The 16647-nt window shown below is 39.0% G+C and overlaps 1 protein-coding gene across 1 annotated transcript in view; it reads left to right on the forward strand.

Annotated features, from left to right (window-relative positions):
- Positions 1-1373: 1373 nt before the first annotated feature.
- The window catches only part of LOC139730626 (alpha-N-acetylneuraminate alpha-2,8-sialyltransferase ST8SIA3-like), a 38504-nt gene continuing 23230 nt past the window's right edge, over positions 1374-16647 (forward strand). Inside the window, exon 1 of the mRNA XM_071641483.1 lies at positions 1374-1644. Coding sequence (XP_071497584.1) covers positions 1439-1644 — 206 coding nt within the window. The 5' untranslated portion in view covers positions 1374-1438. The remainder of the gene's footprint in view (positions 1645-16647) is intronic.

Consider the following 16647-nt stretch of genomic DNA (forward strand, 5'->3'; position numbering starts at 1 on the left):
ATTTGAGTTATACATCATTTTAAAGCTTGAAGTCTGCTCTTTCAGAATATGGTCTTAACTAAAAATTCATATCTGGCGACTTTTTGTTTGTTTTGAGGTGCAGGGTCACATATATTGAAACAAACAAAATGGAAAACTGACCAGAAACAAATGATAAATAGTAAAAACTTTGAGCAAAGAAAATGAGAAAAGAAAACGAAACCGATGGAAACCCATTTTCTGTGATCAAAGTTTTCACTATAATATATATATATATATATATATATATACGTATATATGTTCAATATAATTTTTCATTTATTTGTCATAATCATTATAGATAGGTAGGGGGATGGAACTGCTCTTGGCCCTAATTGACCATTGAAGAAGTATGGAAGAGATGACAAATGGGACAAAATAGGGTACCAGTGAATTGCAGTTGAATGCTCACAGATGCCATTTCAAAAAATGCCCGAAATGCCTGTTTGACCCTTATTTGTCCTTGAAAGTGACCTTGAGAGGTGATAGTGACCTTGAGAGGTGATAATGACCTTGAATTGCAGAAATGATATTTAGAATCACCTTCTCTAACCCCGTAAAATCTTCCACTGGGATTCATTACTTTAATCAACCTTTTCAATTTGTAACTGCAGTTGACATTTAACCCGGATGGCGGCCATATTGGATTTCACCAATATGGCGGCCCCAAGGGTTTTTTAGTCTTGGCGCCCATCAAAAATCGAAAGAGTATGGTACAAGGGACCTATGAGCCAAATTTGGTGCTTTTGGAAGAATCTGAACCAAACAACCCATTTTGAGCCCTTAGGTCCCCAACTACCGGGAATAAGGCAGTTAGTGGTTAGGTCATGCACGATACAAATGAACTTTCTTATTTCTGAGTTGGTTGGGCACTTTATTTGTTTTCAAAGCGACATATAAGCTTGTCCGACGTAACATTTAATTTTTGAATTCATGTTCAAACGAAGAATAATTATATAACTTGGCATAGAGCAGGTGACCAAAGTGGTCGATCAATTACCACACGGGGTAGTATTCATTTCATTGCATTGATTGGATGAACAACCCTTTTCTTGAAGAAGAAGAGTCTTGTCAGTTGGATATGTTGGCAAGCACTCTTTGTAGGAATCAGATGGATGATCATTATATCACAGACGCTTATCTCAATGAATTTAAAACTCAGCACGCCTATTGGTGTTGTCAAGAAACGAAAGTTAGACCTCCCAGCAGTGCATTGAAATAAAAATTCGTACGTATTTCACAAACGTGGTAAAGCAAAAATGTTTAATATCGTAAATTTATCTTGTTTAAAATCTCTTGTATGTTTTCGATTGCACATATGAACGGACGCCAGTAATGAAAACGGTAATAACAAATTGTGATAACGTCAAAAGTGTTTATACACAAATTGCTTATTCTATGTACAAACAGGACGATCGATATGAGCAAGATGTCTACCCGTGCTGGAAACAACTCGATGCTGGTCGGATGTTTCTTCTTTCTCAGCCTCATTGTGTTTTTATGTGTGTTGTACACATCTCCTGGCACTCCACCCATCTTGCATAAGCCGATTCGCAGTCGGAAAGACGGCGCGTCCGAACAGCATCCGAGGGATTTCGGTGGCGACAAATCCATCATTCCAAATTGGTAAAGTTAGTAAGAAGTTCGTATGTATTCTCCATGTAAAAAAAAATGAATTGTGATTCCAAGAACAGGAAATATTTTATTGAATTTAAAAGGATGGTACAGTATTGGTGGAGACGAGAATTGGGCTTTTAAGTTTTTGCGAGATACCAAGAAAACACTTATGAAATAGTAAAGAGCATACCATTTTCAGAGGAATTCAAAGTTTATTTGATGAAAATCGGGTTTAGAATGACTGAAACATCTAAAAAACAAAGTAAAACAAAACAATCGTAATAAAATGTGGGTCCCACACTTTATTAGAATCGCTCTGTTTTGGATATCTCAGCCATTTCAAAACCAATTTTCATCAAATAAACGATGAATTCCTCATGGAATTACATGCTCTTTCATATTTCATAAGAGGTTTCTCATTATCTCACCAAAAATTGTGAGAAACATGAAAATAGATCTCAAACAAAACTATACCATCCCTTTAAAAACAAAGCAAACATCCGTCAACCTCTGGAGATTGTTTCTGTTCCCCCACCCGGCCACAAAAAAAGAAGAAAAAAGAGTTGCAATGTGTACACCAATACTAAGTATTCTCAGCTAGAATAAGACATTAAAAGTCAATTGGAAAATTCTTACTATGAAGATAGCAAACATTAATTTACAACGACAGGTAACGAATTGTTTGAAGCACATTGCAAGAGGACTTTAGAATTACATTAGATCAATGCTGGTCAAGGTATTATTTTTGGTCAAATTCACTGTTTGTTTGACACACGATGTATCCATATTTCACGCTTTTACGCGAGAGAGTACAGCGATAAAAACAATGAAGATGCTCTTCGTTACCAAGACACTTATCCAGGTATGGTGTCTTTCAATCAAACACTTATCCAGGTATGATGTCTTTCAATCAAACATAAATATACAATGATGGCAATGATGTGAAAACGTATCAAAGTACATTTGGATGCTGCATTCCCCCCCCCCCCCCCCCCCCGTTGCAACTCTGAAGATGCAACGATACATTATCGATTGCGTCCAACATCTTTGTCTTTATACCCATCATTCAAATAACATCCTCACTATTAAGTCATTGCTTACATCTATAATACATACATCCTACACGACACACCGGCATCAAAATCATGTCCTATTAAAAGCAACAAAAAAAAAAAAATCAAAATTTCTCTTTGTTGTTATTGTTAAGTATTTTCCTACTCCTTTTTCTCAAAATCTGCTCATAGACCTTTCTGAATGGCAAGAGCGAGGTACTGAAAAACTAATCCTGTGAATGAAACTGTATGTCCTCTTACAGCCAGAAATATACCATATCTAAACATGATAATACTTGCACGGTTATTACCAAACAACTCAAATGGGCAAACTACTTAGCCCAGGCAGCATTTTTGTTAATCATTCTTGTATGAAACCTCAACATTGTCACCACATATAGCGTACATTGTAAGTCTACATAACTCTAGTTGAAAAACACAACATACATCATTCGAAACATGTCACAGCCCAAACTTCTACATCACGTCTCCATGGACTGAAATATTATGCCATACACTCATCTACTAGCGCTATATTTTCCGTGCATTTATACGGCACTTCCCATTTCCAGCCACCAGGTTAGATTGCCCTGAATTACGGTACCCTTGTACATTTGGGCAAACTGAAACAGCTGCGCGGAAGTAAACGGCTGTGTCTCTGTGTGCGCTGATACAAAATCTGTTGTAAGTAGATGCACGAAAGTGTGCTGAAACTGGACATAATGAGATTATTTTCTTTCTCATTAACCTTAATCTTACATAGTTGCAATGTAACTCTTGTTACCATAAATTATCACATATAGGCCTTGCTCTATACCTTCTGCAAATGATGCATTTTTGAGGAGATTTCTGACTATGCGGCCTGCTCCCACTATCCAATATTTCTCTCGTTATTGTGCCAGCACATGGTATTGGCCCTGGTGTCCTATGAGTCTGTGCGCATGCTGGACAATGAAGTTGGAGATGTGGTGATTGTTGGGGAGGATTATCTGATGTTTGGCCTCATTCGGAATTCGGGCATTGCTCAGTCTGCCTTCTACTCTCAGCACTCCATTCTGCAGCTGAGGGTCAAGTTTGAGTAAACTTGACTTGGCAAGCCCCCTTGCCGATCTGTCGTCACGCAGTGCTGTCATCTCCAAAGGGTAGCTCCTCCCTTGGACGTGTGTGATGATTGCAATTTCCGCAGTTTCCAGCTCTTGAGCTGTCAAACAATTGTTTGTGATTCTTCGTTGGTTTTTAGCACAACTTTCAGTCTTAGAAGCCATGCTACAGCACGTGTAACCTTAATCCAATCAGAAAAGCTGGATAGCCATTTGTCGATCGTATCCTTGTCATCGGTGGTCTTCACCATTTGATGTACATGTACTTTAAATCTTTCATGAACGTGGTTCTCATCACTCATGGCATTATCTTGAGAGGTCTTCACACTAAAAGATGGCCAAATCTCTTTAGGCTCCTTGAGGAATGCTGGTCCATTCAACCATCCTCTCTACTTTTCAACTCACTGGCATGGAGACCGGGTGACGCATAGTCTGCCGGGCTCAACTTTGTGGGGACGTATTTCCATTGTTCACTGTCAGATCCATCTCTGATTATGCTCAATCTGTTGCTGACAAATACCGGATATCTTGCAGCCTCGTTGGAGATGTATTTGTGACCGTGCACCTCAAAACGAACATAAAGTCGCACACACTGATTTTGCGTGAGGACTGAAAATAAGTGAAATGGGTCAACCTAGCCGCACTGAATTGACTTTTTCATATTTTCTGGAAGAGCGGGTCTTCTTTTACATTCTGCTAAAATTTGGTGTCACAAAACGGGCGGGAAAGTGTGTTTTTTTTTAGCAGTTTATCTCAAACATTTTTGGGGTAGAATAGTGTGATTAGGTGTGTCTTTTTCATTTCTGAAAAACCTTGTCCACACTCTTCACTTTCAACTACAATAACTTTTGAAAGGATAGTGTCACTGCTTTGAAAGTTGGCATTAATTATGGACAGAATGTGTTAATGAGGAATGCTTAATTTCAGTTTAATCTGATAATCCCTTCATTGTTGTTACTCTGGTGGTTTACTTCCTGTTTTTTGTCCCATTCAGCGCATAGCCAGCACGGTTTGGTAAAGATTAAGCGCTTGAACAGACACTACTTCAGAGCCTCTTTTTTCAGTTCACACTTTTCCTGAGTTTGTGCTTTCTTTCCAATATTTAGATAGGTTAGGAGAGTCCATTTGATTTGAGTTATACATCATTTTAAAGCTTAAAGTCTGCTCTTTCAGAATATGGTCTTAACTAAAAGTTCATGTCTGGCGACTTTTTGTTTGTTTTGAGGTGCAGGGTCACATTTGAGAACAGTCTGGCTGTCTGTCCAGAATACTGTATGATTGCTCTGCATTTTCAACTCCCTCTTCAGCATGGCATCTTATTTGACTGCTAGAGTAGCAGCTGTCAGCTCCACTTTCACTATGGTCATGGGTTTCAAAGGAGCAACTCTGGCCTTTGCCGCAATGAACGCCGTGTGTATCTTTCCTGCACGATTTGCTTGTCTCATGTAACTTACAACTCCACATCCCTCACTGCTGGCGTCGGCAGAACATCGTTCAAAGCTTCTAACTCTTCCAGCCATCTTTCCCAAGAGGCCCTGTGCTCTGCAGAGATAGGCTCATCCCAATCAGTCTCCTCCTTGCAGAGCCTTTGAAGGATGGCCTTCGCCTTCAAAACGTAAGGAGATGCAAGTCCTATTGGGTCGGAAATCGAACTTATCACTGACAAAATACTCCTTCGGGTTGGCTTTCTGTCAAGCTGTGCTAGCTGAAACCCCAATTTGTCTGTATCAGCACTCCACTCGACCCCCAATGCTCTCTCGGAGGGCAAACTGTCATGTAATAAATCCAAATTTCTAAGCTGTGGTGCTTGGTCTTCCTTTTGGTACCGATTTCAGGACAGATTTTGTGATGCTCATCCATTTGGTCACCTTAAATCCTCCAGTGCTGAGGACTCTCACCACCTCGCGTATTATTGCAATGCACTCGTCTTTCGACGCGACTGAAGTAAGGAAGTCATCCACATAGAAATCACCTTGGATTAACTCAGTCACTTTCTTGCTTGTGGTTTCTTGATTGTCCTTCGCTGTCCGTTTGAGGGCATAGTTAGCGACACTGGGAGAGGATGTAGCTCCAAAAAGATGAACTAGCATCCTATAATGTTCGGGGTCCTTGTTTAAATCTCTATCTGGCCACCACAAGAATCTGAGGAGATCACGGTCCCGTTCTGAAACGGACTTGGTAAAACATCGCTTCGATGTCCGCTATTACTGCTATCTCCTCTCTTCTCCATCTCAGTAAAACTCCCAGGAGTCCGTTCGTCATGTCTGGTCCTTGAAGTAGCTCCCGGTTGAGAGATTTTCCTTTGTGTTCGATTTGGCAGTTGAACACTACTCTTAGCTTTTCAGGCTTCTTTGGATGATACACCCCATGGTGAGGGATGTACCATGTTCTTCCATCATCTCTGTGGATCTCATCTAGTGGTATTTTTTTTTTCGGCATAGCCCTCTCTGATAACCATGTATTCAGAATACTGTTTGTGCATCCTTGTATTTTTGGCCAACTCCTTTCCTAGACCACTCATGCATCCTGTTGCCTGTGATCTGTTGTCAGGCATCACTATGTCTTCCTTTCTCCTTGGCAATTCCATTTCGTAATGACCGTCCTTCATTTTGGTGGAAGCATCCATGATCTGCAAAAACTTCTGATCTTCCATGGATAGTCCTTCTCCGTGATCACTCAACTTCTCATTGAACTCTGCATTATACAGTGCTTTAAACTTTTGCTCCAGGTCGTAGCGGCCTTGTATGACCTCGGCTTCCTGTGATTTGCAAAAGAAGGCCTGCAGTTGTTCTTTGTTCTTCTGCTTGTTGAGACCATGTACCATCTAGCCTAACTTTGAGCGCATGGCATACGGCTCACAGTCATTTCCAGTCCTGATTTCTATGGGCATCGTAGCTGCTGGCACGTTCATACCCAACATCAGAGTCACCCTTTGGATGGCATTGGTTCCACTGAGTGGTGGTAGTTCAACATCAATGTCTCTCATGTGTTCCCAGATGTTGACATCTGCCTGAGTTGGAGCATCATTGACCGAGACAGGGATTTTTTGGATGTAGACAGTGGGCAGATCAATGAAGCCACTCTCAGTGTCATCCAGGCTGGCCACCTTAATGACATCAGTTACCACTGCTAACTCAACTGTCTCTTCATGATTCAACGTTCTGATCACCCTCTTTATTTTCTTTGTGCTGACATTTAATGCCTTTGCCAGATCGTGATCACAAAATACAGCACCACATCCACTGTCGACAAAGGAATACGTTTTGACCTATTTTCATCGTTTTTGCTCTTCACAGTCACTGGGATTATTATCATTGCTGGAGTTTGAGGCCCTGTCATTTTTGTAGATCCAGTTGGCACATTTGGGGGCACATTTGTAGATTGAGATTGGTTGTTGTCCATCACACCTTCTTTCCTTTCCTTTGCTGGGTCATTAAGCGGCGTGTGATGACTGCGTTTGCATTTCTCACAATGTAATATACTCTCGCAGTTCTTCTTTAAGTGACCAAGTATAGGCATCTGAAACACATTCCTTTCTTCTTGCAGGTGTTGCTTCGTTCTTCAATGGATAAAGCTTGCAATTTCCTACACTCTTCAGTTTTGTGCGATGATTTGTCCCCACAAACTGCGCACATTCCTTGCCTCTTGGTATTTTGCATGGCAACAGCAAAGGATCTTGTGGCTCCCTTGTTCCTTTGAAACTGATTTCCCTTTCTTGTCTGGCTGCTCACTCCTAGTGGGTTACGATATCTCAAGCCTTCTACTCTGGGATAATTCTGGTTTCTGACCTCTTGTGATATGAAGCTCGCCAAGTCCGATATGGAAGTGCCACTGTGTTTAACATCTCTGATCATTCTTATCTGTTGTAGGGGTAATGGGAGCTTTTGAGCCAGTGTTTTAAGGATGTCTACATCATCCACTGCAGCCAGGCCTTGGGAGCTTCTTATGTGGCAGCAGTTGTTGAGGAATATTGAGAAGGAACGTAGACCTTGTGCATCACCTGCCCATATGTGCTCGTATGTTCTCGCCTTGTCCTTGTATGCATTCATTATGCTGATGGTGTGCCCATGATTTTCATCAAGCAAAGTCAATGCCAATGCATATGCCTTCGATGGATATGGGGACATTACTTTATCAATTTATGTGGCTCTCCCTTTGTGAACTTGAGGAGAAATTGAAGGATTAGGCTAGCCTAATTTCTTCTTCCGCTTCTTCTAGCTCTAGCCGCTTCATTAGCATTCTCCTTTTCCTCTCTATGTCACTCTTTATTTTCATGGCAGCCAATTTCGTCCTTATATCTGTCTCCCTTTCTTCCTTTCCTTTATTTGCACGATAGTAGGTGTAGTCTTAATATTTTCAACCTTAGCATTGCTCTCTGAACTGGGTAAAGCAAGGTCATCCATTTTATTGATGCTAGGTGCATCTATACTTGCAGGGTCTTCTCTGTGCTGCCCACCTCCCTCCTTCACCAATTTCGGCATTTCAACATTCTCAGCCATGTCACCTTCATTCGTTTCTGCACCCTAGATCTAGAGTCTGGGTAGGGTTCTATCTAAATGCATACGTATTTGACGTGGACGCTACCTTCTGAATAGAACGGTCGTTTTGACCCTATTTTATACGATTGTTGCTTGATTCATTCCCTTATTCTTCACAGCAGAATCCACACTCGCACAGAGACATGCTATCACTCCATATTTAGTTGTACTGCATGTCAATAAGTAACGGGAGCAGTTCTTTATTTCCTTGCGTCTGCTCACGTTGTTCATGTACGTACACGGCGTTGTATCCCTCCTACCTGTGTGTAACGTTCGAAGTCATTGCGTACGGAAATCGTGTAGTGCGATGACTGTTCGATCATTCCTCATTCACATTACACGTCGACGTAAGGGAGACGATCATTACAAATCCGTCTAAATCTCTTCATTGTTTTTACGAAAGTAGAGTTACATTAGATCAATGCTTGTCAAGTTATCATTCTTGGTCAAATGCACTGTTTATGTATCCATATTTCACGCTTTTACACGAGAGAGTACAACGCTAAAGACAATGAAGATGCTCTTCGTTACCAAGACACTTATCCAGGTATGGTGTCTTTCAATCAAGCATAATATACAATGATGGCAATGATGTGAAAACGTATCAAAGTACATTTTGGACACTGCAAGGATATTATATCCTAATTCAGAAGCAGCCCTGCCTTATATGTGATTTCTTACGTGAAAGAAGTGTATAGATTATTCACCCAATAAATTTACATTATCATTCTTTTCCATCAGTATCTCATCCTTAGTCCTACCCAAAATCCCTAGCGGTATTATAATAGTGAGTTGCCAGACTAATCGACTTCATCATCCATTCTAGTATATGTCACTGGTTACAGTTCGTTATTCGGAAGATTCGTAATTCCGAAAATGACATAAATGTTCGTTAATCCGCAGGTTCGCTAATCCATAAATGAAATAAGATTCGTTGGTCCGAAGCATCGCAATTCCGAAGGTTCGTTGATCCGAAAATGAAATAAGGTTTGTAATTTCGGAAATGAAATAAACTTCTTTTAACCACCGTTGTAATAACAGCCATTCCATGCAATTAGAAACCAGGTGCTTGAAATTTCAAGTTCAACCAAATGAGAAAAAAAAAATCATATTTAGCTAGATATATGTTCAAATGGTGTAAATCTGATTTTTACTGCTTTTCACTTTCTAACAGCCGAGTTACATATCCCGGAACAGAGATCACATTTGCTACAAAAATGATGTCTTTTAATACTTCTAATAATTTCACTATTTAAGACAAGTTCTGTTATCTGTAGATTCATCATTTTTTGCTTGAAGTCTTATTTTAAGGACTTAAAGACCCTCAAAAGTTATCAACTACAGTTTATGCAATCTACTACGTTTTTTGTGATCCGCGTGACAGATTTCGAGTGTGTTTTCAATCTACAATTTTGTCAAGCCGTTACAAATAAAAACCAATTTGATATGGTAAAATGGGTTTATCATACCAGGAAACGAGGTTTCCATTTGTAAACACCTTCTCTGTGAAAAACACCAGAACAACAATGTCACGCAAGGATTTCTTGAGCTTGTCATGCGAGTCACAATTTACAAGTTTGTAAAATTAAAGAGAATTACTGCGATTCCTTTAAAAAAAAAAATCTGCCTTGAAGCTAAATGATGAAAAAAAATGTTCAGCTATGACAATAAAGTTTGATATTTTATATTATTTGGTGAATAAGGAGATACAATTTTTATGATTGGTAATGTATAGATGTCTAACTGGACTGTCAACTTCTGTTGGGTTAATTGGTCAATGTCAGAAATGGTTGGAGGTGGGTGGCCGCCCTATCAACAAGAATGTGAAATGTATCAAGAACTCTTCATAAACTGTACAACCATGTCAGTTCCAGTAAATATGTTACGTTCTTGGAACATTGCTTCATAAAGTGGCAACAATCAGCAAGCGGCGGAGATGACAAGAAAATGACTTCAAGTCTTGCCTCAAATTTTGCTGTCCCCCAAATCGACATCACTGAGAATTATTCATGCTCCAATCAAACTGAAGTCCAATCTGCCCTTTGGAATGAGGCGCAAATAGCTCTCTATACATCAGTGATGTGGTCCCAGGAGAAATTAATCAATACCATAATCAGTGATTGCCTAGTCTACGACAGAACATCATTATGTTGTAGTTTTTGTGGATGAGCTTCTGTCAACGGTCAGCAGTGAAGTGAAACTAGTTAAAATATGGGCAGATGGTCCTGCAAACCCATTCAAAAATAAATTTGTTGTCAGAGTGTCACCTACACATTTGCATGCTGAAGAAAAAACACGACATCGACCTCCAATGTAGAGTGGAATTTCAGCATTGTAACTCATGGGGAATGTCCAGATTACGGCACTGGAGCAAGCCTAGAGCGGCAGATCTTCGATTTTGTGAAAAAATCGAACGTATTCAATCTCCACTTCTGAAAGACGTCCATCTTGCTGTAAATTTTTCAGCTGTTACTACGGCACTCATCACAGTGAAGGGAAGCTGAAGATTGTTCTGAGGCTTGAACCTGCATGGCATCTATGGAGTAGCTGCTCCACTTAAAGCGTATCTTTACTTCAATATATCACCTTCAAAGAGTGGACAGCTTGTCACAAAAGGTTCACTTCTCAGAGAAGCAGTGGTGATCTATCTGGTAACGGTTATGATGATGGTGGAAATGAGGATACCATCCAGAGCATAAGCACTACAAGTGCAGGCCCAAAAGTCAATAAAATGGTGCGATGGCACTGGTCTTCAGCAGAAAGCATCCCCACAGCATCTATATACAGGGTACAAGCCCCCAAGTGGGCGGAAAGTTTACCTTCATCACCTAGAGAAAAAGGGAAATCTTTACCAATGGCTGGACAAAAGAGCCGTGGCAGCCTGCATGAGACATCTTAATACGCAAAGTACAGCAGCCATATCTTGACAACAATATGAGTCCTAGTTAAAGTTCGTGAATGAAGAAATCGAGTCTAAAACAAATATGAACAAAAATAAAATCTCCTCAACAAACTAGGCATGAAAACCGTCTCCATAAAACAGTGACAAACTTTCTCACAATTTACAGAAATAGGCACTCTGGGAAAGAAAAATCAATTAACTGTAGTATGTGCAATTTACTATTAAAAAAATGTTGATCAGTCGTAATATCAGACTCAGTAATGGTACATAACAAGGGAAAAATCATTATAAGAAGTACTCCGGCCTCTTTGTGCATCATAGTGACTTTTACGTTTCAAAAAGAGCTAATGGATCCATACAAATCCCCAAGCAAATATGCAATTGAACTTAAGGAAAGTTTGAATTTGACTCATTTGTAATAGAAGACTTGCTAATACAATTACGTCAAATAAGAAAGAAAAGAAAGGAATGATTTCCCAGAACTCTAGATTTCAATGGTGAAGAAAGAGGCTAAAGTGATTTTTTGCTAGATTGTTTTATGTATTACATGTTCTAAGACCTCCCATGATCTCATCAGAGATTGGAACTAGATGATTCCTTTGTTTTAAACATGTGTGTAAGGTAATTAACCATAAATAACATGTTAGGTTAAAAATTTGGCTCATTTATCTTGATAAAATCATTAAAGTTGGTTCAACTGTGAGTCCTGAATGACACTTGTCACATGAGTCTCACTCATGTGTCACGCAAGTCACATTTTTATATACCAATTGACTTAATATCATAAGTGAAGGGATTACGAAATTTTGACTTCTTATTGCCGTATGCTTCAAAATTAAATCCAGAAAACTGTGTGTACATAGGACAAGTATTTTTTTTAACTTCAAAGTAGATTGTTTGATGATAAAGCAAAATACGTTCAGGTACGCATATCGCCACTTCTTTCATTGTGATTTTGCTAAATTGTAGCTTAGGTAAACAATATTAAATTTGTACCACTTCAGTCATTTCCAGGACAAAAGTATTTCTTGTCCCTTGATATGTCTTATCCTTGTGTACTTCGCCAGCTACAGGGGTTGAGACATCTTCTGCATATTTTTGTGGAAGATGGCTTGCAGTGTAGTTTGTTAATTACCTTTCTGCAGTCTACTCTGATCACTTGACCTAACACTAATATTTCAGAGCAACTTTTGTATACCCATTGTCTCATTCAGTGCGAAAAAATGCCTTTAGGTCATACTCTAAACACCTAAGCTGACAAAAACACAGGTGAAATACACGTATAAAGTATTTCCGAAATGCAGAAAACGAGTAAAGAAAAATCTAAAAGCAAGCCGCGAAATGTCACACCAGATACTGCTTAAATTATAATATCACGAAGTAAGACGGCAGCAAATTTCGTAACTACCGCTGTTGCGACACGGATTGTCACCCCCGGCTCGGGGCGACAATCCATGACGGAGTTGGCGACACGGATTGTCGCCCCCGACATTAAACCCTACCAACATCTGTCATACCATTTGAAGTTTGAAGTTTGAAGTTTTATTAGCAACAACATTTGAGCATGTACATTTTCAATCATTATACAATTGTATTTACATACATAATATGGAAAAAATACTTATCTATTACTCCTTTACAATAACATGATATTAAATGAAGACATTTGAGATTTAAATGTGATACATGTAGCGTAATTCTACAAAGTTGTTGTTGTTAACAAGGAAACCAAAAGTTAGCATACGTGCTAGTCGAGATTGGTCACCTTGATCTTCATACTAAAAGCTAAACACAAACGAAAAATTTTTACATGGTTGGTTGAAATGGCTGTTAATATTTAAATACAACGTACATCATATATTTTCTAACGTAGAAAACTAATTATACTTGATACAGTATATAATATCTATTAGAGAGGGAAATCTGCAAGGCATTTACGAAATGTAGATCTTTTGCTTTGTTCACGCATTTCTCGTGGCAATGTGTTCCAAAGTTTTGGTCCTAAGTAAGAAATCGAAAATTGTCCCTGTGTGGTTCTAAATTTTGGTAAGTACGACATTCTTTTTTCATTTGTTCTTGTCCTGTAAGTATGATGCACAATTTGGCAATAGTCATACAGAGGGTGCGGAATAGTTCCATTGCAGAGATCGTACATAAATGTTAAAACTGAGAACTTATGTAACCTAACAACATCTAGAAGTTTGAATCGTTGGAACAATGGTTCTGAATGTGTTCGTAAAGTCGAAAATGTTATAGCTCTCAGAGCCACTTTTTGAGAAATATGTATACAATTTATAACTATCCTTCTTCAAATCCAATCCCCAACCCACCTACCCCTGATTAACCAAAACCTAAATCATCCCACACCCACATTCACCAACCCACATACGTACATACATACACACACACACACACACACACACACACACACACGCACACACACATACATGTAATGATCAACACTGGGGACAAAATATACTTTAAGGTACTAGCGGGGACCAAATTACACACACCACACACACACCATTTTGTGTATCATAAATGAAGACTGGGGACAAAATATACTTTAAGGTATCAGTGGGGACAAAATTACACACACCATACAAATCGTAAGTTATGTGTGAAACGGGGACTATATACATGTAATGATCAAGACTGGGGACAAAATATACTTGAAGGTATGAGTGGGGACCAAATTACACACACCACACATACGGCATTTTGTGTATCATAAATGATGAAGACTGGGGACAAAATATACTTTAAGGTATCACTGGGGACAAAATTACACACACCATACAAATCGTAAGTTATGTGTCAAACGGGGACTATATACATGTAATGATCAAGACTGGGGACAAAATATACTTTTAAGGTATGAGTGGGGACCAAATTACACACACCACACACACGGTATTTTGTGTATCATAAATGAAGACTGGGGACAAAATATACGTTAAGGTATCAGTGGGGACAAAATTACACACACCATACAAATCGTAAGTTATGTGTCAAACGGGGACTATAATACATGTAATGATCAAGCCTGGGGACAGAACATACTTAAAGGTATGAGTGGGGACGAAATTACACAACACCACACACACGGCATTTTGTGTATCATAAATGATGAAGACTGGGGACAAAATATACTTGAAGGTATCAGTAGGGACAAAATTACACACACCATAGAAATCGTAAGTTATGTGTCAAACGGGGACTACATGTAATGATCAAGACTGGGACAAAATATACTTTAAGGTATGAGTGGGGACCAAATTACACACACCACACACACGACATTTTGTGTATCATAAATGATGAAGACTGTGGACAAAATATACTTTAAGGTATCAGTGGGGACAAAATTACACACACCATACAAATCGTAAGTTATGTGTGAAACGGGGACTATATGCCTGTAATGATCAATGCCGGGGACAAAATATATATTAAGGTATCAATGGGGACAAAAATTACACACATCAAACACATGGTATTTTGTGTGTACAAAAATGATGAGACCGGGGACAAATTTATACTTTAAGCTATGAGTGGGGACGAAATTACTCACACCACACACACGGTGTTTTGTGTGTTATAAATGATCAAGGCTGGGGAGAACATACATTTAAGGGTATCAGTGGGGACAAAATTACACACAACATACACACATCTAGGTAATGTGTCAAACGGGGACTAACGTGTACATGTAATGATCAAGACAGGGGACAAAATATATTTTAACGATTTCAATGGGGACAACATCACACACAACATACACATTGCACTTGTGCATCAAAAATAATCAAGACCGGGGACAAAATATACTTTAACGTGTAGGTGGGGAAGACATTAAACTCTCCCCATACACGGTGTTTTGTGTGTCAGAAACGATCAAGACTGGGGACAAAATATACTTTGAGGTACCAGTGGGGACAAATTACACATAATTATCATACACATAATATTTTATGTGCACAGAAGTGATCAAGACCGGGGACATTGATATACTGTAAGGTATCATTGGGGACAAAAACTAACCACACTCCCCACACGCATGTACTTTAAAGGAGACCTCCTGATGATTTTCAGATTTTTATATTTGAACAACTATAGATTAGTTATACTGAGGACAGAGTTTCAGAATTTGTGATAATTTGGATGAAGAATAGGAATATTTTCCAAATTTAGGACAAATTGCAATGAACAAAGATGATGACATGGCAGAGTCACTGTAAGAACGCATGAGTTGGGGCTCAAGGAAGCAGAACAAAAGAAGAGGGCATGCATAGATTATACACAGGTGAACTCGCAAGCACAAGCAGGCGGTATTGTAATGGAATTACACTGCTACATTTCTGAAATATGTGAACCTCCTATGTCATCATCCTTATTCAGTGTAATTTGTTAAGGTTTTTCAAAGTATTGTTTCTCTGCTCAAGAACCACAATAAATTCCACAAATCTATACCCGGAATTGTCGATTTATCTACTAGATGATGTGAAATTATGAAAATCGTCTGGAATGTTCCTTTAAAGTATAATAGCGCCCAGTCTTGATCGTTTTGAACACACATACAACGCGTGTGGTGAGTGTAGCCATCCCCACTGATACTTAAAAAGTATATTTTGTCCCCAGTCATGATTGTTTCTGACACACAAAATGAAATGTTTGTGGCGAATTGATTTCGTCCCCACCAATGTATTAAAATATATTTTGTCCCCAGTGTTGATAGTTTTTGACACACAAAATACTGTGTGTAGTGAGTGTAATTTCGTCCCCGCTGATACCTTGATGTATATTTTGTCCCCAGTCTCCATCATTTATGCCGAACGCCGTATGCGTTTGGTGAATGTGATTTTGTCCCCACTGATATCTTAAATTATATTTTGTTCCCAGTCTTGATAATGTTTTACACACAAAGTAATAATATATGTACACTGAAGTAAAATTTCCCCAATTGTACATTAAAGTATATTTTGACCCCGTCTTGATAATTTTTTTTTTTTACATACAAAACACCATGTGTGTGAGATGAGTGTAGGTTTGTCCCCACTAATACTTTAAAGTATATTTTAGCCCCAGTTTTGACCGTTGCTGACACACAAAATGAAATTTTTGTGGTGAGTTTAATTTCGTTCCCACCAATGCATTAAAATATATTTTGTCCCCAGTGTTGATAGTTTTTGACACACAAAATACTGTGTGTGGTGAGTGTAATTTCGTCCCCACCCTTGTCTCCAGTCTTGATCGTTTCTGACACACAAAATAAGTGTGTGTTGTGAGATTAATATCGTCCCCACCAATGCATTAAAATATATTTTGTCCCCAGTTCTGACCATTTTATACACAAAATTCCATATGACCTTTTTTTTTACGATCAGTGGTGTAACTTTTGTACTCGGAGGGTCAAAATT

Source organism: Diadema antillarum, unplaced genomic scaffold, assembly GCF_040938485.1.
Source record: "Diadema antillarum isolate AM-2024a unplaced genomic scaffold, OU_Dant_1.0 seq00000323_RagTag, whole genome shotgun sequence".
NCBI classification, from domain to species: Eukaryota; Metazoa; Echinodermata; class Echinoidea; order Diadematoida; family Diadematidae; genus Diadema; species Diadema antillarum.